The sequence below is a fragment of the Apium graveolens genome, chromosome 10 (genome assembly GCF_009905375.1).
Source record: "Apium graveolens cultivar Ventura chromosome 10, ASM990537v1, whole genome shotgun sequence".
Taxonomy (NCBI): Eukaryota; Viridiplantae; Streptophyta; class Magnoliopsida; order Apiales; family Apiaceae; genus Apium; species Apium graveolens.
The window spans coordinates 92,249,332-92,276,149 of NC_133656.1; the positions used below are offsets into that span (position 1 = coordinate 92,249,332).

General features: G+C 37.2%; 2 protein-coding genes across 2 annotated transcripts; one reads left to right on the forward strand and one right to left on the reverse strand.

Moving 5' to 3' along the window:
- Positions 1–1,383: 1,383 nt before the first annotated feature.
- LOC141690747 (galactomannan galactosyltransferase 1-like) lies at positions 1,384–3,552 on the reverse strand. Its single transcript, XM_074495522.1, has 2 exons — positions 3,532–3,552; positions 1,384–2,697 (listed from the first exon to the last, which is right to left on the reverse strand). The coding sequence occupies exons 1-2, from the start codon at positions 3,550–3,552 to the stop codon at positions 1,384–1,386; spliced, it is 1,335 nt and encodes a 444-aa protein (XP_074351623.1).
- Positions 3,499–9,845, forward strand: LOC141690139 (RNA polymerase sigma factor sigB-like). Its single transcript, XM_074494796.1, has 7 exons — positions 3,499–3,823; positions 5,276–5,520; positions 6,881–7,450; positions 8,255–8,485; positions 8,658–8,798; positions 9,101–9,301; positions 9,385–9,845. Exons 1-7 carry the CDS (start codon positions 3,733–3,735, stop codon positions 9,664–9,666), a joined length of 1,761 nt encoding a protein of 586 aa, XP_074350897.1. The 5' UTR covers positions 3,499–3,732; the 3' UTR covers positions 9,667–9,845.
- Positions 9,846–26,818: the final 16,973 nt, after the last annotated feature.

The window sequence follows — 26,818 nt, forward strand, 5'->3', positions numbered from 1 at the left end:
AAGCCGTTGGTTAGTGAAATCTATAAATCAGAAAATATATCGATGGTTTACAATGGTGTGTTCGAACCCATTCCGAGCAAAGGAGATGCGCGTTGGCCGACGAGTAATTAACTTTCCCCCATGATAAAGACGTTGAGAAAAATAATGGAAGAAGAAAGTCCACGATGTACAAGAATGTGTTGGATTTCCAAGCAGCGAAGGGGAAACATGAGTTGTTTAATTAACGTTATATTGTATTCGTAGACATTTACTACTGAGACTTGTTTAGTATTAATGTTGGCTAGAAACGTTTTTGAAAGTGGATATTTTTATTAATCATTTTTATGTATATGTGTGTTTTACTATTGTTAATTTCATTATAATGTTTAATTTTGGTAATTATCAAAATTTCGTAGAGTCTTTTTGTATTTTAGAAAAAATTTAAAATTTTACAGTAGCTGAGAAAAGAACAGTAGCCAGCCAGTGTAATTCAAGTGGAAAAACGCTACATGCATCAGTGTTTTGAGTGATAACCAGTCTTTATCTAGCATTTTATCTTTTTTAAAATTTTAAAAACTGAAGTAAAACATTTTTATGTCGTGTTTAGACCACGACGTACCTTCGTCTAGTATTTTATCGTTTTTTAAATTTTTAGAAAATTAGGTAAAATATTTTTTTATGTCACGTTTCAGACCCATGCGTATCTTCGTCTAGTGTTTTTTTAAATATTGAAAAAAGTAAATAGAACGTGGTACTATGTTGCGTTTACACTATAAACGGTTTACAGTCTAGCGTTTTGCATGTAAAATAATAAAATAAAAATAAAAAACATTCAAACGGTGGACAAAGTAGCGTTAAATTAAAATGATGAGCGAAGTGTCGTGATGAGATGACATTTTAGATCATTTTTTTCAGAAGTGACATTTTAGACGATTTTTTTGGTGCAAAATGACATATTGGGCCTACACCCCATATACATAAGGGTTTATTGTTATCACAGAAAATTACTTACATTTACAAAAATCTCACTAATATTTTATACTAAAATCCACGTATATTAAGTTTCACTAATCTCAAAACATTTTTCCCTTTTAACATATCTTTATGATTGAATAAAAGGTTTGCTCCCCTCAAGCACAAGGGAAAGTTTTGCTGAAATGGATGATTTAAGAAGAGTTCACATTCTTTTTTATGGATGTGTGAAGTGTCAGATCAACTAAAAATGATAGGCTTAATTTTATGTTTGCAACCTGCCTTGTTTAGTTTATGAACATCAAGGCTGGAAAAGGTTTCAAATGTTAATTTTCCATGAATAACGATTACATGTGTACAGTGATCATAACTGTTAAATGTACAATTGGACAATGACTCTAATCTCAAGTTCCTGCCGGCTGCCACATCGAACTACCAAGGCAATACATAGGAGGAATCCATTAAGTTAGGACGCGTATATCCAAAATTGCGAAGAACCTGATTATCAGCAAAGTTCAGAGCCTTTTCCATTCCTTCCTTGCAAGAATCACCGGCATACATTGTGTTGTGATTCCCACTGCACGGTGAACACCCTGTAAAATGCGTTATGAATGGCCTTCTTCCTGTATTTTTACCGTATCCAGCATCTTTCAGGTACTGCTCCCACACCTCACCATGACTTTCACTTACTACCTCTGCATGTCTCCTCCTTAAGATGCTTGCGCCTTTCTCCAAGTCTATGTACTTTTCCGTCACGTTTTCAAAGCTTCGTACCATGTAATCCCAATAACATTGGAAACAATACTCATTCTCGATATAAACTTTGTTAGCCCATTTTTCTTTGTGTTGGAGTAGCATATAAGCTAATGCTGATTGATCATCTGATATTGGAACCTCTTTATCTTTGAATGTTGTTTGTAAGATGTGACCCCATTTTTCATAATCTGGATATGCAGGGCCCATACTCGCCCATTCATCGATGAAGTCCATTGACCATTGACAGTTTCGAAATAGCAAGACTCCAGCATTAAGCCCGTACCAACTCCGAAACTCGTACATCATTTCTGGCCATCCATCCAAAATAAGGTTGTAGTTCTTGTACTTATCCAAGGGAAGCTTGAAGTCCATGTCTGTGATCACAGCATCCGAATCAACCCACCAAATCCATTCTACTTCTGGATGAGCCAGCATGGCAGCTCGTATTATAGGTGTTTTAGCCCAATAAGAATCCATCTTAGGATGTAAGAATGCATTGTTGTAAAAGATATCATATCCATGAATTCTGCAGTAGTCAACCTTGTTTTTAAAAAACCGCAAGAGGAAGAAATCACCGATAGGATTGTGACATGGAGATTGCTGTGATCCCGTCAACATAAGTACTCGATCCACTGCTCCGATGGCATACGAAGGATGAAGCTTATTCCAAGTCATTCTCTTCTCATCCCAATTTTGTACAGGACTTCTAATAGAAAAGTTGAGTTTCGGATCATCGTAAAACGTGTCATTAAGCGAGTCATGGCGCCAGTTAGCATAACCCTGCACATCCTCGATGCATTTTATCGTTGAATTCATGACCACCAAACTAGTATGTCGCCTGGAAAGTGATCCTCGAGAGAAGTTTGTAGAGAAGACTTGCCAAAGAGCCAAAGCTGTAAGAAGAGACACAAGAACCAGTGTTAACAGACCAGAAGACAGCCAGCCTTTGAAGAATGAGCCTGTTTTTGTATGAATTACACTTTGTTTCCTCTGCAGATCTAAAAAAACCCATGAATAAAAGCTCTAAATATTATCTGAGAATGCAAATGTGTTTAAACTTTGTTTACTCCAGATGCATATGACTCCATAAGCATAGAAAGAGGTAATTCAACTTGATGCAAAGTTGACAAAATGAATTTAAACTCTAACAAGTTAAGTATAGAGTATTTCATTTTTCCCCATGTTCTCCGCAAGGGTCTTAAATTATTGATAAACCTGTTGACTGTATATAAAATGCCCTGTTTCTTCCCCACGTGGACATCAAAATTGTAATAACATGTTGCTTTAAAATATTTTAGGTAGATCGGATTTTCAAGTTCAAAAGTCGCAAAAATTAAAGTTTATTAAAATTAAGAACTCAGTTTGGGATGGACTTTATTTGGTATTGGGACCTGAACCAGAGCCGTTTGGACAGATTTTAATTAATGCTTATAAAATTTTGATTTTATATAATTTAATTTTGATTTTTATTTCAAGTTTATATACATTCTTTTTAATTAATTTGTACGTCAATACAAATTTAAATTAAGTACATATTTTATTAATATTTTTTTAATGTATATATATATATTAATTTTTTAACACATGAAATAGAAATTTAGTAATTTAGAGTTTATTATCAATCTATTTTATCACCAACTAATTTGAATTATTAAAATATAATATGTGTGAATGTTTTATTACGGTGATTGGAATAAACATATCTTAAATGGGGCAAGGTAGCCCAATAGAGAGCATAAGAAGGCCCAAGTAGCGTAATATGGCCCATAATCCAAAGGAGGACAAGGAAAGGCCTGACTGTGAACCTCTCAACCTCGAGCAAACCTCTCTCCCTCTCTTATCCATCTCTCACTGTTCAATCCTCCTCCATCCTCCCTATCTAGATTCTTTCTCTTATTCAAAGATTCACTCTTTTTTTTATTACCACGTATACATACACATAGGTATGTTTATTTAGTTGTTGTCTGAAACAGACACAAAGACTTATGTATGTATATGTATGTAAGAAACAATAAATAGATAGATATGTCTTGTCTGCTGCCACAGTTCAAGTGTTTGCCTGATTCTTTCTCTATTCATTTCAAAACCCATCTCCACTCTTTCCCTTCCCAGCCTTGTAAGTATCTCTATCTTTATTTTATTTGCATTTAACTTATGCTTTTTTTTTGCTTTTTTTATGTGTGTGTGGCTATTGGCACTGTAATGTTTGAATTTTGGATTGAAATGATTTACGGGTTTATTCGATGTTTGAGAATTTGGATATAGAATTATGTTGCATTGGTGATATGTGATGAAAGTTGATAGAATTATAGAACCATACAATTGAATTTTATTGTGTTTATATTTGATTGCTCTATATATTTTTTGATGGAATGAAAATATAGATTGTAATGAGAAAATGGCATGTTTAGAAAGTTGGTGTATATTGACTAAGGCATAAGGGATCCTGACACGTGCTAATCATGTACTCCTTCCATTATTTATTCGGGATGCAGACACAAATTTACGACTTATTCAGTTACATTGATTATGTTAGTAGTTACTAAAGTATGCGTTTGTTTTCTTGCTTACCCTTAATCAAAAGCAAATTTAGTAGGAGTGCAGTTTATCAATTTGAAACTTTAAGGGTAAGGAAGGATTCAAAATATTCATTTTTTCGTAAAAAAAGGGTCAAACATTTCGGGACAAGTGAAATAGGAAAGTTTCTTTAATCTGATAAATGGAATACAACATTTGGTTGCGCCTAGAACACGTAAAAATGTTTTTAGCCTATTAAATGACGAGGTTAAAATGAACATTTAAACTTCTGCTGCTAAACTGGTCAAATCTTCCAGATGCAGTATTTAGGGCACTTTTCCGCTATTTTGCGCTACTGCGACCATTTTTCCATGGAATGAGCAGATGATATTGGATTGAGTTATCTGGTTGGATAAATTAGTATATGCTAGAGACTAGAGATTGTACCTTTTAGCTGGTACATAATTTAAAATAATATTATTACATTTGATCTCTCTTTTTTAAGCTTGAGGATGCAACATCTTTAAGTATGTATTTGTAGTGTATCTAAATTTGAAGAAAGAAGATATTTAGGCATAACCCACATTGAAGAAACTTCAATGGAGAGGAATGGGATAGAAAACTTTGGAAGAGAATATAACGAACCTCAGATCAATTTCTACTTGTCATCCAAGTTAGAGGGGATTATAAGAAAATTTGCTGAGGAACATAGAAGTTTTTCTTTTCTCAGGGGCCCAGATAGTCGATAAGGATTAATATTTTTCCAGATAGTAAGTTGCGTATAATTCATCATAACAAGTTCGATTGAGCTATAATCTTGAAAGCTTGTTCAAATAATTTATTTATCGGGACCTGTCTTTCTAAAAAAAAGAGAAACTAGTGTGGACCTCTGCTTTAGTGTACATTTTAAAATTTTTTGTGCTTAAGTTCATATAAAAATGACCTAATCCCTTGCCACATACGTCTTAGTTAAGATCTATATTGAAGTTTGTGTTTGTCAATTTTATCCATGGTCTACAGAGATCTTATTTGATGACTGGTTAAATTACAGTAAAATATAGAGAGCCTATCTACTCTCGAGTGCAATGCTCGGCAACAGTGACAACCGTGCTTGATACACCATCTTTGGAAGCTCATTCAAATTCAGTTGCTGCCAACAGATCATGGTCAGAATCAACATCAAATGCAGTGCTCGATCTGGAGAAGCTACATTTAGCATCTTTAGAAGTTCATTCTAATTCTGCTGCTACAGACAGACCATGGACATATATCAGTGACATGGACCCTCCATCTGAGGTCAGTCATCTTGTAGGCTTAATTTACAAAAACATTATATAATTAGATTCAGGCGGGGCGGAGAAGAAAAGGTTCTGAGGGACCCTGGGTTCTTTGCCCAAAATTTGTCGTGAAATTTGTGTTGTTCTTATACTGTACTGGGAGTTCATAAAATCCATGTGTTGGATTCCATTACTCTGTAATATAGATATTTAACTGTATTGTGAATTATTGTCTTATGACTATTACTTTCAATAAAAAATAGATAGGCTTTCAACTAACTTTGGTCATTAAAACTATAGTTTCATGTATTTTGAATGCTAATTCTAGAACTTGATTATTGAATAAACCTCTCTCTTTCATCATCATCGTCAATTACTCAATCTATTAGTTCATCCCAATAGCCAGAAGGCTGTTATAGACATATTACTTTATGGGTTATATTAAAGAATATGTTGGTAAATAATTCTGCCTTTTTTGACTACATCAAAATTTTGATTTATTCGACGTCATAAACATTTTTAATCACTTTAAAGTTTACATTCTAGTCAATAGTCAATACCATGCAAATAAATAAAAGTAGTCTTGTTAAGTAAGAAAATTTTGTTACATCCGTATTCCTGAAAATATAAAGTTTGCTTGACCAGTGGTATGTTTTTGACATTTTAAATATTGTATTCTGGCAAAAAATTAGTCTGTAAATAATTAATAAACATACACGTGTATTGTTTGTGAGCATGTAACTTCTGTTTTAATGTACACAAAGAAGTTTGGTATATCCTTTAAAGTTAGCTTAGGCTTCACAGTGTACAGATGTAATTTTTTCCGACATTCAGCTCCCCTTTTCGATTATTTCTCCTTTTGTGACAAGGTGAATATAGTTTGTCTGAAGCAGGTCTAAGGGTCGGAGCAGAGAAGTATCATGAATAGTTTTAGGCCACAGTTTTTCTGTCTGTAAACATATTGATTGTTCCACTAATTGTAGAATATGCTGTCACACCACTTTCCTTTCCTATTAGGACGGGATATAAGTCATTTGTTGAGATCTTGATGCATATTCTAATTGGTTCAGATGCATTTAGGAAGAAGGATTTATCTTGAATCTGGACTTGTGAGTGTCTTTCAATCGAACATACAAAAGGTTTCATGACACAATTTGATCCTCATACTGTATTGACAGGTCTTAATCATGGCAAGCTGCCTTTATATATAAGATCACTCCTTAGATGAAGCACTTAAGGTCTATAGCTAATCAACTACGTGGTCTTACTTGATCGAACACTTGAGAAAGAAACAGATAATTTGGTCACTTGGTCAATTTTGGTTTAGTATTTAATTAGTTCTCCAAATACTTACTGGAGTTGCTGCTATTTATTACCAGGCAACTTTGCCTATGGAAAATCTTCTTACAAGTGAAGAGGCTGTAATAGCTGCTGCAGCTTCGGAAGCAATTGCTCTAGCGAGGGCAGCTGCAAAATCTGCAAAGGATGCTGCAATGATGATTAGCAATAAGAACTCAACAAAATCAGATATAAAACCTACAGCACTCACATATGAAGCTGAAGATTCTTTATCCGAGAGGACTCAGCTGACTCAACAGCGAGAAACAGTACAAATGGGTGTATTAGGAGGGTCCCAAGTAGATCAATCCGAGTGGAGATCTGATGTTGATGAGCCAACAGTTGAAGAACTTCAACTTCTGCAGGAAGAACTTTCAAAAAGTATTGCTGTGAGATCGTGTCGTCAACCAGAGCGAAAAGCCAGACGAGCAAGAGCAGCTGAGAAGGCTTCAGCCACTGTAGTTTCTGTTAAATCTGGTTCTACGAGCAAGAAAAAGCGCGGTTCACAAGAAATAGACCACTCTGACCCACTGCGGTACTTGAGGCAAACCACAAGTTCTTCCAGACTTCTTACTGCAGCTGAAGAACAAGAGTTGTCAGAAGGGATACAGGTTCTTTAACTTTTTAAAACTTACAACTGTACATCTTCGGAATATTAACCTGTCCTTATTACAATGTGACTATGAATGTTACAATATGGCAGTGAATGGCACACTTGTTCTTTATGGAACTAGAGTATAGGTCCAAAATGTTGCCAAGTTGTTTGATTTTTTTATTACCTGATTTCTTGTTATTTTTATCATATTTAATTCAAATATAGACCTCTTAATGGGCTCCTCAAATATCTTAGTTATGATAAAAAAAATATGTAGTTTTTAGCCTTTTGTACATTAAAAGATTGTTTTACTTTGTAATTGTTTTTGTTTTTTTTTAATTGATATATTTCCGATCTGTATAAAGAGAAACTCATAAAAGTAATATAAATATAATAGATATTATTTTATATGCGTTTAAATATGAAAAGGAACTTCTATGCCAGCTTTGGTAAGAATTTAGTATCACCTCATATTTTATGCGATTACTAATACACCTTGGTGCGGAGTCAATGTACTGCCTTGTCTTCTATATCAAGATTAATATGATAAACTGCTAGTACTTGAGCAAATTACTGTCCAAGTACATGTATGTTTTACATAGGCTGATTTGCATTATTTCCTTAATTCTGTAAACTTATCAGAATGAACTGACCGGAAAACTAACTTGTGTAAGTGCAAATCTTTTCTATTCAGCATGCCTACTTGCATCATATTTACCGAAGTAATTTATGTACTAAAAGTGCTCTAAATTTTTGTAGAAAGAAGAATTTATCTCATCTTTCTGATATATATGACAAAGATCTTGTCCATGCAATGCAGGTTCTAGTAAGATTGGAAACAATTTACAAGGAACTTAGTCAACGTTATGGAGGTGAGCCTAGTTTTATCCAGTGGGCTGCTGCAGCTGGTGTTGATCAAACTACTTTGAGGAGACAAATTAATTATGGGACCTTCTGCAAAGACAAAATGATTAAGAGTAATGTGCGGCTTGTTATTTCAATTGCCAAAAATTATCTAAAAGCTGGCATGAATCTTCAAGATCTTGTTCAGGTGCCAACCCAATATTAATTACACAGTTATTGTTTTCATTTCATATCATACAGTTTGTACCTTCTACGCTTTTTGTCTAAAGAAATGATATGAACTGAGTAGTTTTATTGCTTTTTAAATTTCCTTTTCTTGACATTTATGCCTCTGATGGTTTATACTTTTGAACTCTCAGGAAGGGTGTCGAGGGCTCGTTAGAGGAGCTGAGAAGTTTGATGCTTCGAAGGGATTCAAATTTTCAACCTATGCTCACTGGTGGATAAAACAAGCAGTTCGAAAGTTTCTCTCTGATCAGTCTAGAACCATACGTTTACCCGTAAGCCTTTTACAGATAAGATAGATATCCTGAAATATTTGAATACAAGCGCCGCATATGTGTGAATGTGTGTGCTTTATGACTTTGTCCTTGGTCATGGTTGCTATAAACATTTATGGTTTAGATGGCCACTTTCCAAGATGCCACAAGACAATACTAGTTCTCAGAAAATGTGTGTTTCTATATTGCAGTTACTTTTGGAAATTTGATTAACATTTTAAAAACGACAGATGTAACTCGTCAATTTTCTGCTGTAATTAACATGCTTTTGACCAATTAATTTCTTTTTCTTGGATCAATAGTTATACATGGTTGAGGCATCCTACAGGGTGAAGGAAGCAAGAAGAAATCTGTACAACGAAAATGGAAGACAAGCTACTAATGAAGAACTTGCAGAGGCAACAGGGCTCACTATGGTTAGACTGTCTAATGTCTTACTAGCTCCTAAAGCTCCACGATCTCTTGACCAGAAGACCGGATTCGACCTGAATTATAAACCTTCGGTGTGGTCCATTTTCTCTAAGACTTGAACAATATTCTTATTCCAATATTTAAGGCTAACCTGTTTTCCTGTCTCATTTGGCAGGAAGTAACTGCAGACCCTGACGCAGAAACTTCAGAAGAGTTACTTATTAAAGAATTGATGAGACAGGACCTGAACAAGGTACTGGATACATTGAAGCCGAGAGAGAAACAGGTGGTTAGATGGCGATTTGGACTGGATGATGGGAGGATGAAGACATTGCAAGAGATTGGGGAGCTCATGGGGGTAAGCAGAGAGAGAATACGACAGATTGAATTGTGCGCGTTTAGAAAGTTGAAGAACAAGAGGAGAACAAAAAATTTGCAGCAGTATATTATTGGGTGACTTCCTAATGTAAATCAAAAAATATATGCGCAGTTAGATCCACCAACCCCTAATTCTTGAGGCACAGTGGATGTAATTCGTTTCTTTCTTCAGCCTTTTGTTTTACATCTTCCTTTTGGTCAGAATTATAGAATCTTGTATAGAAACGAAGAAGTTTTGAATTAGAACATTTCCAAATATCTACCTGTGACAGGTGCGCGCTAATATATTGAGATCAGGCACTTTCTGTTAAAAAAATTCTTTTCGGTTGTTAGATGTTGCACCTGTTGACAACTAGTTAGTTTCATTTTGTAGAAAATTGAGTTAATAACTGCCTTGTAGACAATTTCGAAAATACATTTAACTTATTTGTTTTTTAAATAAAGTATGAAGAATTGAATAATAATACATGCTTATCGTAACTTATATAAGTAAAACTATAAAAATAGTCGCATATATCTAAAATTAGCCTATGTAAAATATAATCATGGTGATGTAACTTAAAACTTAAAACCGTGTAGTGTAGGCTCAAATTTTGAGCGGAACCCACACCACACGCAATGACACTTTCAAAGTAAATCCACAAGTACATGCATGCAGGCACCCAAGCCAAGTCCATATCAGAAGGTTAATATGATCTTTCAAGTTTCAATACATAGCATAATTTGCTTGCAAATTAAAACTAAATCATCAAGATAACAGTTTTTTAACAAGAAACTCCCAAAGCATCTTCTGAAATGAAAAACAAGAAGGCAGAAAAAGGCAGGAGTACTGAAGTTTTCCTGGAAGGTTTTACAGGATTCTCTTTCTATTTCGCGCAATTTCTGATTTATCGCAGCAAATCTTATGTTGCTAGTAAAAATGGATATAGGCAACTACATTATGTTTGTTCTCTCATTGTAGAAAAAATGGCTGGACAAATTTTCCGGTGAATATTGCTTCATGTTGTTTCCGAGATCACTCCTTTATAACCAACATGGATGACAGGTACTGGGACTGGAAATGCTTCAAGGAAACAAGGTATGCGTGCGTGTTCTTTCCGATACAATCTAATTTAGCCTGCAAACCACAAATTGTTGATTTTTTCACTCGAGATGCAGTGATGATGACCTTGAAGTTGTCAAGCTGATAACTGTTTGCTGGTTGGATGTGAGGGGGAAGTTCAAAATGTCTGATCTGACTCCTGGAATCACCTACAACATCTCTTATGTTGTCAAGTTGACAACAAGCTCATCAGGGTGGGAGCTCCCGATGATATTAAAACTTGCAGTTCCGGGCAAGACTGAGCAACTACGATGTGTTAGTCTCTTGAAAAAGCCCAAAGGAGAATGGTTTGAGCTGAATCTGGGAAATGTATGTGCAGTAGATAACGAAAATGGAGAGGTTTGTTTCGATATTTTTGAGAATGGAGGCCATTGGAAGACAAGTCTTTTCTCATAGAGTGGGAAAACATGCCATCTTGATTCAACAATATATACAAAATTTAACATTCAATATATTGTGAAGGGCCATTAAGATAACTGTTCCTCATCATCTAATTCAGTGATGTATATAAAGTTCTTCTACTGCAGTTTCTTTTTTGAAGTTGAAAATGAACAGATAAATTAATTGCAATTTACATACTCATAATTTTGTTGAACTACATTTCATACTTCAAATCTCATTCATTTCCCTTCCATTCCATTAACTATAATCAAACACAACATAAGAGTCCAGGCCAGGTCTAATGAAAGTTACAACAGAAAAACAAAATAAATAACATTAAAAGCGTGATATAAAAAGAAACGAAAATAAAATAGCAGCTACAACTTCATTTGGACTTGGTAATCCACATAATCAAGCACAAGTTTGTCATATTCAGAATGCAGATTCTATACGTTAATTGCTGCAGCTGCTTAAAAGTGCAGCACTGCAGTCTGCAGCTCCATGGACTTGGCTTTATGATGCAAAAAAATCAGAACTCTGAGAATGTTTTTTTTTTCAGTTAACTTGGCTGAATAAACTGCTTTGATGTGGAAGGTTGTCGGTGCAGCATTATATATCATTGGGAAGGTATCGGAATCTAGTTCTCAGCAAATTTTACGGATTAAAATAATATATTTCCTACATAAAGTTATCCCATTTTTAGTCAGAGGTGGTCAAGCTGTCCAGAATGGTACATGTCTGATCTAAATTCTTGCATTTGGGATATTTCCTTCTTAGCAGTCCTGGACTAGTTCATGTATTATCAAGTCCCTAAGAATGATATTAATTTTAATCTTTCAGTTTCCCAAGTCTAGAAGGTCAAAGATCTTCATTTATTTCAATTACTTTTCATCTACCTATGGCAGAAGGATGTTTCTGGCCAAGTCTATATAAAGACTTTCCCCAAATATGTAAAGATCATTCTGATGATATAATACACAATCAAATATTTCTTTGTGTTAAAAAGAATATTAATCTTTATACTCTTATCCCTTAGGTTGGGTTCCTTTGGGCGGCGAGATTGCTCTCATCTTTAGGGTGAATTCCTTAGAGTGGCGAGTGTTTAACCCAAGTCTATCTTTATCCATTGCTTCTGGTTTCAAGTTGGTATCAGAGCTATGCCTCCATGTCGGAAAAGTGTGCGTGATATTGAGTTAGAGGAGTTGAGAAGACAAGTAAAGCAACTGCAGGAACAACTCAATCAAGGAGAAGGCAGAAGACAAAACGCAGACAACCATAACTCAGAAAATAACTCTTCAACCGAAGATGATGAGGACTAAAATCCGTTCCATGAAGAATCAGATGGTAACTCCAGTCGTGCATCTGCTCCTAGACGACCTTATCGCGGAAACAACAATTTTCAAGGTTCTTACAATTCTAAAATCACCATTCCAGATTTTGAAGGAAGAAACCATCCCGATCAATTTATTGATTGGCTTAATACAGTGGAGAGAGTTTTTGAATAAAATGATGTTCAGGATCGACAAAAGGTTAAACTTGTGGCTGTAAAATTAACAAAGTATGCATCCTTATGGTGGGAACACCTTAAGAAGCAGCGAGTTCGTGATGGAAAGGCTAAGATTCGCATTTGGGAAAAAAATGAAGAAAGAGCTTCGAAGAAAATTTTTGCCAGACAGACAATTATAGGCAAGATACTTTTCTTAAATTTCATAATTTCAAACAAGGAAATATGTCCGTGGAAGATTACATGGCAGAATTTGAAAACCTCATGATGCGCTGCGAGGTGATATAACCAGAGGAACAAACCATTGCTCGATTCATTGGTGGACTTAAGGAAGACATCAGTGACGTCGTTAATCTGCAACCTTTCTGGACATATCAAGAACCGTAAAGTCGTCACAATTTTTGAGGAAGAAATAGAAGAAAAGACTCAATGGGATGCTGAAGGAAGTGGACAGGAGGATGAAGAGATTACGTATGAAGATCAGGGGGAATCTTTGGTCATTCGAAGAAGTTTAAATAGTATGCAAGCTCAAGAAGATTCTTGGCTTCGTAGTAACATCTTCCACACAAGATGTACTTCACAAGGAAAGGTGTGTAACGTCATTATAGATGGAGGAAGCTGTGAGAATGTAGTGTCTAATGAAATGGTTCAAAAATTAAATTTGAAGACGGAGAAGCATCCATGTCCTTATAAGCTCTCATCGCAAAGGCAATGAGGTAAAAGTTGATAAACAATATTTGGTGCAATTCTCTATTGGTAGTAAGTATAAAGATGAAGTATTATGTGATGTTGTTCCTATGGATGCATGTCATTTACTTCTTGGAAGACCTTGGCAATATGATAGAAGGACTCAACACGATGGTTTTAAAAATACTTACACTTTGTTAAAGATGGCGTTAAGGTTATTTTAGGCCCTTCAAAAATAAGCAACATTCCTGAACCTAGTAAAGAGAAAGGAAACAATCTTCTATCACGAGCAGAAATATGCAAGGCTGTTCATGAGTCCGAGGAAACTTATGCTTTGGTTGTCTTAGAAGAAAATGAAGAAGTATTTGATATTCCAGCACTTGTGCAGCCTCTACTTCAGGAATTTTCATATGTAGTACCTGAAGAAATACCTCCTGGGCTGCCTCCAATGAGAGATATACAACATTGCATTGATCTTATTCCTGGAACTTCATTGCCTAACAAAGCAGCTTATAGAATGAGTCCACAACAATATGAAGAATTGCAGCGGTAAGTTGATGATCTTTTGAATAAAGGAGTGGTGAAAGAGAGTAAGAGCCCCTGTGCAGTCCCTGCACTCCTTGTACCCAAGAAAGACGGTTCGTGGAGAATGTGTGTTGATAGTAGAGCAGTTAATAAAATTACTATCAAGTAACGTTTTCCTATTCCGCGTTTTGATGACCTAATTGACCAACTTTCTGGGTCTAAAGTGCATAGAAAAATTGATTTACGCAGCGGATACCACCAGATTCGTATAAGGCCAGGAGATGAATGGAGGACTGCTTTCAAGACAAGAGATGGATTGTACGAATGAATGGTTATGCCTTTTGGAATGTCTAATGCTCCATCAACATTCATGAGGCTTATGAATGACATATTTAAACCATTCATTGGAAAATTTGTGGTTGTTTATTTTGACGACATTCTCATCTATAGTCGTGATGAAAAACAACATTTAGAACATCTTCGTACCATTTTTCAGGTGTTAAGAGAGCAAAAATTGTATGCAAATCTGAAGAAGTGCCACTTGTTTGCAAATAGTCTTGTTTTCCTTGGATTTGTCGTATCAGCTGATGGTTTGAAGATGGATAACAATAAGGTCGAAGCAATAACTAGTTGGCCTAAACCAGCCTCTCCTCAAGATAAGAAGTTTTCACGGCCTAGCATAATTTTATCGAAGATTCATAAAAAATTTCAGCACTATTATTGCACCAATCACCGAATGTCTGAAAGGAGCGAGCTTTCATTGGACCGAAGATGCACAAAATAGCTTTGAACTCCTAAAGAAAAAGGTATCTGAAGCTCCTATTCTTACCTTACCAGATTTTAATAAAATTTTTGAAGTTGATTGTGATGCCTCGAATGTGGGAATTGGTGATGCTCTTAGCCAAGAAGGACAACCTACTGCTTACTTCAGCGAAAAACTGAATAATGGTCGTAAAAATTATTCAACTTATGACAAAGAATTTTATGCTATTGTTAGAGCATTGGATTATTGGCAACATTATCTCTTGCATAAAGAGTTCGTTCTCTTTTCTGATCATGAGGCGCTGAAGTATATCAACTTCCAATAGAAGCTAAGTGCTCGACATGCCAAATGGGTTGAATTTCTTCAATCATTTATCTTTTCTATTAAGCACAAAGCTGGTGTTCTAAATAAAGTAGCCGATGCTTTAAGTCGAAAATTTTATTTTCAGTTTTTCCCCCTTAACCAAAAATTTTATTTTCAGTTTTTCCCCCTTAACCAAAACTTTTCCCCCCTCTCTCTCATTCTCTCTCATTCTCTCTTCTCTCTCTCTCATTCTCTCTTCTCTCTCACTATCGTCTCTCTTCTCTCTCATCTCTCATTGTCTCTCTTCTCAATCACTCTCTCTAAACTTGATTATACCCCTATTTGTATAAATCTTTAATTAAACTCGATTAATTCCTAAATCGAACTCTATTGGTGCTAAATAATCTTGAAAAGTTGGCTCTACTCGATTTTTGTGAGAAAAGTAAGTTTATTTACAATTTATTTTCAAATTTTATGTTTTTATTTCAATAGAGTTTTGTTTACAAGTCTTTGGAGCTTTGTTAGTGTTGAAAGAAGTTGGGTTTGCTTGATTAGGTATGTATACAAGTAGCTTTGTTATTTTAATAGAGTTGGGTATACATACAAGTAGCTTTCTTTTCAAAAAAAGAATCCACTGACCATTCTTTTTTTCATTAATTTAGTAGTTGAATGGGTAAAGGTCGAGGGTAGTTTTGCTACCGTATGTATCACTGACCATGCCTAAGATCATTTAGGGGATGTGGTGTACTTTGAACTACCCGAACTAGAAACTGTTGTTAGACAAGGAAGGTGCAGTTGAAAGTGTAATGACCAAACGTGACATCAATTGTCCTGTTTATGAAAAGGTGGTTGAGGTTAATAAAGAACTTGATGAATCTCCTGGTTTGGTGAGTTGTTTGTAGTTAACACTCCGGTATTTTTTCCCATGAATTTGACCTGCTTAACTAAAATTGTAAATTGAGAATATATATGTTCAAGTTGTGAAGAAAGATCCTATCATTAACGTTCTTTAAGTGCACATCTTGAACATGCATGTGAACGTTTAGATAATCTGTGAGCTTCATTTTAAATTGACTTTATGTTTTTTTTTCCTTTTTTTCTTGAGTATATTTTCTAGTCAAATCTACATTTTACAAGTATCAAGCTACATCATTGTTGTTGTAGCAGGGGGGTCAATAATGTAACTTTTTGTATATATAGATTCTTTGAATGCCATACTGATACTTGTAGATTTGTGGTGGCTAGTATATCTTTTGTGGAGTAAGTATTAGTGACACTTAATATCAAAAGCAATTTGAAATATTCAACTAGCGCTCCTCATTGGCAATACTTACAAGAGAGATTAATAATATAAAAAGCACAAAGCTGTACTGCAATGCTGTATTTACATGAGAGGTTAGTTATGAAAAATAAATAAATCGTAGAAGAATCGCATCTCTACCCTTTAAATTATCTTTGCAATTTTAATTATGTCCTCACGTCAAAGTAAGATTTAGCTTATCAAAATTGTGAACTCGAATATATTATGACATTGAGCTTGAGTGGCAACTAGAAGACGTAAATGCATTTTGAGTTTTAAATTATATTTGTATATCATATAAACATGACAGCCTCGTGGTACTTGAATCGATATATTAGGTTAATTTTTTATTTAAAAGCATTCTGGGAGATGATTGAACTTGTTTGATTGTTGCATCTTGTTTTGTCATACATTTTGTTAGACCTGTAGGGCTGTACCAGTGAAACCTAGTTAATACTAAGGGTTTGTAGAGGGGATAAGCCAAAATTGGTTTGGACCCATATATATTCCTAAATATCTCCCATCATCTTGATAAACTACAAGTTAAAGGCTCTCCAAAATTTAAAAAAGCTCCAAAGGTGAATAGAAGCAAGCTCCAAACTTTAAACTTGCCTGCATAACGTAATAACAGACCCCTGTAGAAAAGTGGAGGTTATAACTAGATTTTTTAATTTAATTTAACAGGTATAATCCTCCTGAACTAATTTGTAATCTCTGTTTCAGCCTATTTACCATATAGAGTCAAAGGAGGAAAGGTTTCTTCACTAGCGGTTGCTTGATAGTTGTCTGCCTTTAAAAATTAAAAAATGATTCCAGTGGTAGCTTATCGTATGTGAAATCCTTAATTTTGTTTTCTACTTTACTTAATAGAACAATTGATTTACTTGGTTCCCATCATATTTTCTTTCATTATCGAGCGCGGCTCAGGTTTATAGGCCACAAGCTTAACAATATCTTGAATGATTCAATTAATTTTAGTTTTGTAGGTGTCATTGGTTCTAGAGATATCTTCTGCTTTAAATAATGATTCAATTCTATGTTCATACGACATCTTGCGAAGAATTAACAAGTTTTAATAAATTGTTGAGCTGCCCCCCCACATCTCAACAAATCAACACTCATACATATACAATTGATCGTAAAGTGGGAATTGGTGGAATGTACCCCCCTTCCGGAAGCCCTTTGTGTTAGTTTGGTACTGTAAACTTGTCGATGCCAAAGGACAGTCTAGCTTCTAATTGGCTCTTTTCAAAATAAAGATTTATAAGTTGTAGGTTTCTTTTGATGTGCGTTGTACAGTAGTCACAACCTATGTCCACTCGGGTCATTTGAGATGATTGATTATCCTCACAGCAATCTGAATGCTTTGCATTCTGTTCTTGTTTAGCTTTAATACATGTAGAGTACATATTCTTAACAACCTTTTTTGACATTGCTAGTAAATTCCAATGTGAAAAACAGTTAGAAATCAATATAGTACATCATAAGGTCTGTAATTACAATAATTAACTCTGCATATATGTATGACATTAATCTACACATTTGAAGTTTTCACTCTTTTTACTGTATGAAAGGAATTTCAGTGGAGATAGAACTAGGACATAGTAATACTAGTGTGTTTTTCATCTCTTAGTTTTAGAGCTTCGGGTGATAAGGATGCCAGTAGGCGGACTTGTCAACTCTAGTGGGCATCTTCTAAGTAGTATATTAACCTTAAACTTCTTAGAGGACATAATACTTGGAGTCGCAATCGGTTCATCTACTCAGATTTCAATATTTTTGGTAAGAGCTGCATTCTATATTTGATGTCTATATTAATTTGGCATGTTTAAGTCACTAGCAACTACTATACTTATAATGCAAGAGGCTTCCATCTTTCTCCACCATGTCCATGATTTCATTTATCAATTACAGTGAGGCACCTTATTGATAAAAATAATATGTGTTATATTTAATATTATTTTGTTGATGGATGCAGATTCCATTTTGTGTGGTTGTCGGCTGGTATATGGGACAACCTATGGACTTGAATTTTCAACTTTTTGAGACTGCTACGCTCTTCATCACAGTGCTAGTTGTGGCATTTATGTCTATATTAACAACATCAGCTTTGCTATCATTTTATCTGAGCAAGTTGTCCTTGGAAGGTAATTAAGTTTATATATATAGGCCTATGTTTTATTGTGCTACTACTATCTAGCTTACTTGTTTAATGTATGCATTGCAATCTTTTAAGCATTTAAATATACTAAGATATTTGGTATATTTCAGCTTGCTCGGAGCAGTTGTAGTGGTGATTTGATGTTGAACACCTCTAATTGAGTATGTTCCGACGAAGATCAATTCTTGTCACTTTAGAAATCATTCGTGAAGTTCAGACCCCTTTGCATCCGGTCTTCTCAATGTGGAAGATGAGTCTTTCCAAATTCTAGCAGAACAAGTTCTACCTTCTTCAATATATGATGTTGCTCTTTAGTGAGTAAGATAGGTTAGGAGTGTAATTGTAACTAGATAGTTTTTGATGTTGATGTAGATATAGAAATATATTTTGGTTTAAGATTGTTTTTTTTATTAATATAGCTTTTTATTTTAAAGAGCACGATGTGAATCAACTAAAAACAACACCACCTGCTTAAACTAAAAATGATGTCTAAACTAATAAAACAAATTGAATTATAGAAATGAAAACGATGTCTAAAATGTTAACACACATCGCTTTGTGCAAGTATATAAAAGTAAATTAAAAGAAAATTGATGTCTTCCAGAACAATGTACATCGGTTTCACTTACGCAACCTATGTTAAAGTAGAAGTTTCACATCGCTTCCTCAAGTAAAACTGATTTTATAAGTTATGTTTAACGTCGGTTAAGTAAGTAAACCGATGTAAAGTTCAGACTAAGACATCGGGTTTTTTTAAGAATCTGACGTCTATCAGTTAAAATTTCTTCCATGTTATATGTTTATAGTGCTTTTTAACCTCCTAAATACCATTTTTCACAATCTAGTATTAACATGTTATTTAAAAAAGGATAATTATACATCAGTTTGCTAAGAAAATTGATGTCTATGTACATCTCTAACATCGGCTAAAAACCGATGTTAAAGACCCCTACCTTTCTCTACACATGCGAAGACATCGATTTAAAAAAAGACATCGGTTTTTAAACGACGTGTAAAGGGAATTTTTCTAGTAGTGTGAGGACACTCATTGACTACAGGAGGAGGCCTTCCATCCAGGCATACCACTGGAGGTCTCTGAACACGGACACCGCCTTCATGTGGTTGGATTACAGGAAGGAGTTTTTCAATAGGGTACCTGTAGCAAATAGGTTAGTAATAATAATCTCCATCTTCCTTGAATCCTCTCGATAACCCGTCCAAGTGTTCATGCTAAAGTACCATCCAAGTCATTTTTATTACTTTGGGCGTGCCCTTAGTTCTTTCAGAGGTAAGGGGTCACCCTTCAATAAATTATTCAGTGGCTTCCTTCCAAGGCGCGCCTCCCTCATCTAGTGAGGGCGCGTCTTCAACATCTACAGGTGTACTTTTTCGTCAATCATTCATGATTCAGGGCGCGCCCTATCTTTCTAGCGCCAATTTGTTAACAGAGGAATTTGGTTATAGCCTGAGTGTGTGTCCATGAAACTCAGCAGGGCATGTCCTGCCGTAACATCGACCAACTGGTCAATTTTTGGCAAAGGGAAGCTATCCTTTGGACACGCCTTGTTCAGATCAGTAAAATCCACACATGTTCTCTACTTGCCATTAGGCTTTTTCACTAACACCGAATTCGCCAACCAATCTAAGGAAAAAGATTATGTGATTAGTCTGACATCCAAGAGTCTATCTACTTCCTCTGCCATGGCTACAACCCTTTCTCTATATACGGCCCTGCGCTTTTGCCGGATCCCCTTATGCCTGGGATCGATGTTCAATCGATGGCACATGACTTTTGGGTCAATTCCCACCATATCAGAATGGCTCCACGCAAATACATCAAGATTTGCCAAGAGAAATATGGAAATACCTTCTTTCAATCTTGGAGCCAACTGAGATCCAATTCTCAGAACTTTGTTTGGATCTTTTTCATCGATAGGGATTTCAATAGTTTCTTCCGCCGACCCCATATTTTCTTTTGGCATTGGTATCCATGGATCTAGGTCGATCTGATTATGATCCTCATCATTTTGCAGAGAAGGCGCATCCTCTTGGAGAGGAGCATCAACTTCTACTGTCATTGAAGGCCCGCCCTGTATTACAGGGGCATCAACTTCTTTCGGGATTCCTGAAGATGAGGGTGCGCCCTCATAGAGAGGGGAATCTACCTTATACATATCTTATTCAAGACTCTATAAGACATCAAATCTTCCTTCGAGCCGTTCCCCATTGAAATTTGCTTGGATTATGTCATTTGGGGGCTCCTCTTCTTCCAACATTTTAATCCTGATAGCGATTTCTAGGAACAACATCGCCAGAGGCAATTCAGAGGGGCATTCATTTTCTTGCTCAATATAGTAATGGACCTGAATCTATTCGATCGGTTGATACTTCTTTCTCGTTCATCATCTGATGCATCTCCGTTTTGGACATCCTTTCTCCTAAAGCCCCTCATAGCTTGCCTATAACATTCTCAGGAGTCATATCTACAAAGGCTCTATAGACATTCTTAGTTCTTATTTGGATAGAAATAACCAGTGCATCATTGTGGGGGTGGTGCACCCACCGAGCATCCGCTTCCCTGAAGGTGATGTCCATGGATTCACCCTTAAATACTTTGGGTGGCTTGGGTGGCCGAGTCTCTACCCTGTGAATGTCAGTTAAAGGTCTGAAACGGGCTTCCCTTGCATATCTCGGCAAAGCTATATTACTGCATTCCATCCCAGGATCTCCTCCATATATTGCTTGGATGCTGCCATCCCTGACGAACTTATTTTCTTCCAGAGTTTCATTATTAGACCCTTGAGGGGTACGACCTCTTTCTTCCTTTACTCTATCAGCACCACCTTTATGCCTCCTTACTTCCTTTACTACTCACTCACCGAGATATCCTTCCTTGATCAATGCTTCAATTTTATCCTTTACTTGCCGACACTCATGTGTGTTGTGTCCGGATGATTCATGGTATTCACAGTATTTCTTCTTATATTTGCTTTGCCAAGATGACAGAGCCTCGGGCTTTCTAAAAAGTCCTCTATTCTTATTTACCTCAAAGATGTGCTCAATCGACGCGGCCAAAATATGTATCCACTCGTTCTGTTGTCATAGCTTGGGGGAGGGCTCCATTCCCTCCTTGTGGTCGTAACATTTATCCTATTCGGGCTTTGACTACTCCTTCGGTATCTTGGGCTCGAAGATCTATCTCTCTTCCTTGCTCTGCCTCTCTGACTTGTTTGTGAAGTCGGTTGTACCTCTGCCATCGATTGTTCTATTGCCTTGAATAACTCTTCCAAAGAAAAGACGTCTGCGAGAGTAGTCGGGTCTTTTCCCTGTAAATGTTTCCAGAAATCCGAGCCAACCTTTAGTCATGCTATCAAAAAAAATTTCAAAGCTTCGTCCAAAGCACCTCTTACGCTGGTGGACTCAGCGTTGAACCTCTTGAAATAGGACGTCAAGCTTTCATTCTCCCTTTGTTTGACGTTGGCAAGAGTAGTAATAAACGGAGGATATCCCACAGCTTCCTGGAACTTGGTCAGAAACAAAGTCTTTATTTGGTCACAGGAAGTGATCACTAGCTTTTGAAACCATTGTTGAGCGCTCTCTCTGAAAGTTGTCGCCAAGAGTCGGCATCAAACCAAGTCTGGAACTTGATACCCATCCATCTCTATATTGAATCGGTCCAAGAATTCTACATGATCCGAACTTCCATGAAAATGGAGATCGCTAGTAGTGTTACGATATCCGGCTGATAACTGAGCCACTCTTACCATAGCAGAGAATGGTGAAGGAATTTCGGCTGTGGCCGTTACACTTCCTTCCAAGTGGTAGAGCAGCCTCTTCAGATCATCCACATTGAAAGTTCCTATGCCCGAGATAGTTTGCATGTGAGGCTGTTGACCTTGGGGCTGAGGCGGAGGTACTACTACCTGATCTCCACCTGTAGGAACTTGTTGTTAATTGGTGTTTTGGGCGTCCTCAGGTATCACAATCACCTCTCGGTTTCGTCATTGATTTCCCTCCAGATTTTCCCCTTGACCTCGGCCACGGCCCTGAGGAATCTCGCGATTATAGTTCATCACATCTCTATGACCATCATGTTCAACATAGTTATCTCTTTCTGCTCGATTATATATGCGGATATCCCTGTAGCCACGATAGTTGTTGCAGTGGTATCCATCTAAGTATCTACCTCGGCCTCCACCTCTCCCCCTCCATTGAGGTCTTCTCCAACGGTCACTTCCATATCCCCGACTATACCGGTCCAACGATCCGCGGAGAGGAGCTCTCTCATGATCGCGGTGCCGCTTCTGATTCTCATGGGAATTCAGGGGCATACGCGTTGTACCATGGGGCGTCACATCTCCGCGATCGGCCTCTCTTTTCCATTCTAACAACAACATCCTTAGATCATCGTCACCCAAGCGGATCCTCGGGCGATCCTTCAAAGCGGCTAAGCCTCGTTGCTCATTCTCCGGCACAGATTCCGCTTACCTCCGTTCCTCAAGACTATGCCTGGACCGGTATGGGTGAGTGACTACCCGGTTATCTGTCCGCGGTATCTCACCACCATCAGTGTCTTCGTCCACAAGTTCAACGATCGGGGTTACGTCGTTGGAATAGTTTAGACGTCGTAGAGTTATTGGTATGCATCTGCCTTCAGTTCGACCGCGACCGGCCAATGCACCTCTCTCAGTCATGGGAGCTTTCCCTGGTACATGGGCGGAACGATTATGGCGAAGGCCCCTTCTGGTCTTGCGTCGCTCCACGGTGCTTAACCTTGAGTCAAACCCGTTTAGAGCATCTCCCATACGGTATAGCTGTTCTAGCAAATCAGCATTACTGATCAATACAGGTGGTTGACCCCCAACATCTGGAGTGCGGCGACCAGTCATAGGTGGAACATAAGGCTCATGGTGATCATAGTCATGATCAGACTCCTCTTCAGAACTTCCATCGTAAAAACTTCCATCACGATATTGAGACATCTTTCCTCCTAGATGAAGATCTTGATTAGCCCCTCATTCTAGCGCCAATTAGTTGATGGAGGAATTTGGTAGCAACAAAATTCGAGGTTTGTAGCCGGAAATAAGATCTATGATGGTGGTTCTTTGTCGGAAAACGTGAACAATAATCATCGGATTTTATGAACAGTGTTCGTCGGGAAGTATGAACAGTGTTTGATGGTGGTGATTATTAGTGGCTGAGATTGCTTAGGGTTAGTGGTGGCTCCTTTGCGCTAAATTGCCTACATATCCCTATTTATAGGGAATCAAGCCAACGTAGTTCTTGGGGAACAAGAACCCTATCGGGCTTAGATTTCTTTCCCCGAGGCCCAGTAGGAAACCTACTTGAAATCATCTTCTACTAGCTCTAGGAATGTCTGCCGATGAGGCCCAACCACAAAGGCCCAAGGCTCGTCTACGGCTACGAGACTTCACGGACAAGGCATCTCCTTCGCCAAGGATAACCCTCCGCTACCAGCTGTTTCTTTTATCCGTGGACGCAGGTATAACCGTGGTTCACCCCAAATATTGGATGCATTCTTGTCCCCTGGATAAGGAGCCCCTAGCAGATTGCAGGACAAGTGATCCCAAACTTTTGGGTGCAAAGTGCAGAATACTCCGAAGTCTCCCAACAAGGACACCCATTGACTACAGAGACAGAGCTCCCAAAGTATACACCAAAATTTACCCCACATCCCGAATGAGGACACATCCATGCATACCCCTTCCTTGAATTTACCCCTTCCGCCCATGCATACCCCTGGAGGTCTCTGACCACGGAAACCGCCTTCATGTGGTTGCATTACAGGAATGAGTTCTTCAATAGGGTACCTGCAGCAAATAGGTTAGTAATAATAATCTCTATCTTCCTTGAATCCTCCCGAGAACCCATCCAAGTGTTCATGCTAAAGTACCATCCAAATCATTTTTATTAGTTTGGGCGCACCCTAAGTTCTTCCAGAGGTAAGGGGTCACCTTTCAATAAATTATTCAGCGGCTTCCTTCCAAGGCGCGCCTCCCTCATCTAGTGAGGGCACGCCTTCAACATCTACAAGTGTACTTTTTCGTCAATCATTCATGATTCAGGGTGCGTCCTATCTTTCTAACATGGCACGCCTTCTTCCCTTTCATAAAAGAAAGTTACCTTATCTTTCCCTTATCTTTAGGCATTCATATCTTAATTTTAATTACATTATTTGACCTTGACCCAAAGTAGGGTTTATACCAAATTTCAGGCATAACACCGTGTACAGAGAGCCGCGATTTTTCCTGCTTTGAAATTGAGTTATGACGATCTTCCTTCTCATATAACGAAAAGTTTCGCATATTCTTACTTATTTCCCAAGGCTTATATGTTTAATAAGGCAGAACTTATCAAACTATGGGAATGAGCATCTCTACTTCTTTCAACTGTGACAGGCACTTCAATTGAGGAAACAGGATCTTACAGTTTTGATATTCTGTTAAGGATGTCATTCTTTGAGCTTCATAAAGTTCATGGAAAAGTACATTATAAGATGCATGATCTCATCCACGACTTGGCACAATCAGTATCAAGCCCTCGTCTCCACCAAATACAAGATAACAAGGGTGACGAAATCTATGAAGAATGTCTTCATGTATCATTGCTTTGTGAGTAGGCAGAGAAACCACTACAGAATACTGTTGACAAATCAATGAAGCCGCGAACACTTTTAGCACCTGAAGACAACTCAAAGAACTGTGAGTGCTGGATTTAAGCAAAAGTACAATCCTGGAACTTCCAGAATCAGTTGGAGAGTTAAGGTTGTTACACTACCTTAACGTCTCTGAAACTGAAATCAGTGGGCTTCCTGACACGATCTGCAACCTTTGACACTTGCAAACACTGAAGTTATTAAGGTGCCTCTGGCTTTTAGAGTTGCCAAAAAAGCTCTGTAATATTGGTAAAATTGCAACATCTCGAGCTAGATGCTATGTTCTGGCATAAGTGCTATAAATTGCCACCAAATATTGAGAACTTGACAAGTCTACAAAATCTGCATGTGCTTCCGCTGAACCCAAATAGTGGTTGTGATATATCTGAATTACAAAACATGAACCATCTCACTGGACGGCTTCACATTTCAAACCGTGAAAAAGCAAAGAATACAAGGGGTGCAGAACTTATGAACAAGGAAAATATTAAGGAGCAGGTGTTGGAATGGAGCAATCAGACAGGCCAACAAGATGAAGTAGCTCATGGAAATACACTTCAATATCTTGAACCTCACTCGAATCTTGAAAAGATTGAAATTTACAATTAAATGGGAGCAAGATTTCCATCTTGGATTGAAGGTGGAAGACTAACAAATCTTGGAATCCTTTCCTTGATTCATTATAAAAACTGCAAAGTCATTTCTTTAGCTCATCTTCCGCACCTTGGTGAGGTCAAATTGAAAGGATTGCTGCAATTGGAGGAGTGGATTGGGGCAGAATGCAATTCACTTTACAGACTACAGCTCATCAACTGTCTCAAGCTAAGAGAGTTTCCCCAGCAAATTAATAATCTACGAGTCTTGAAGATCAAAAAATGTGCATCACTCAGAGTCCTTCCAAGATCCCCATATTTAAATTTTCTGATTCTTATTTAAAATTCAGAATTATAGTATTGGAATAGGAAACCTCTTCCAGTACATATTGTTGATGACCAAGGACATTGTACCGTGTCTAACTTCCCTTCCATCCTTACCTTCTTAGAGGTGAAAATTGAGAACTGCCCAAAGATGCCCTAACTTCCAATACTTTTTGCTCCACAAAAACTGGAAATTATCAGTTGCCCTATATTAACAAACCTCTCTATCCCAGAATTCTCCAAACGCCTTCAGCATTTAGCTCCCGGGAAGTGTGCAGATGGAACACTTTTAAATGCAATCCCTGAAACTAGCTCTTTATACTCCTTGGTCATTTCTAACATCTGAAGTCTGAGCTCTCTTCCACAGTTATCTAGTCTTCCAAGGCTTAAGAGTTTGCATATGCATTTTTGTGAAGACCTTGAATCTCTATCGCATGCATCCTTCCTCAGATTTACTGCACTTAGTTATCTATCCATCAGAGGCTGTTCTAAGCTCACGACACTAGTAGATACTGAATTACCACAATCACTCGAGATTCTAAGTATCGACTCCTGCAATACTCTCAAGTCCCTAGGCTCAGACGATTCACTGAAGAACCTAACCTCCCCTAAAGGATCTTGACATTGAGGACTGTCAAGATCTTCTATCTTTTCCTAAGGGAAGGCTGCCAGTTTCCTTGAAACATCTTTGTATTAAAGGATGTCCACTAGTTATTGATGAATGTCGACAAAACAGTGGCAAGTATTGGCCACTAATCATGCAATTCCTGATTAGGAGATACAGTTCTAAAGAAGTGACCATAAATAAATTGAGGGATCCTTCCAAGAAATCATATATTTCATCCATAGTGGCCTTACTGGCAGAGAAGATACTTTCATCTACATAAGCACCCCATGCTTTGTTTCATTTAC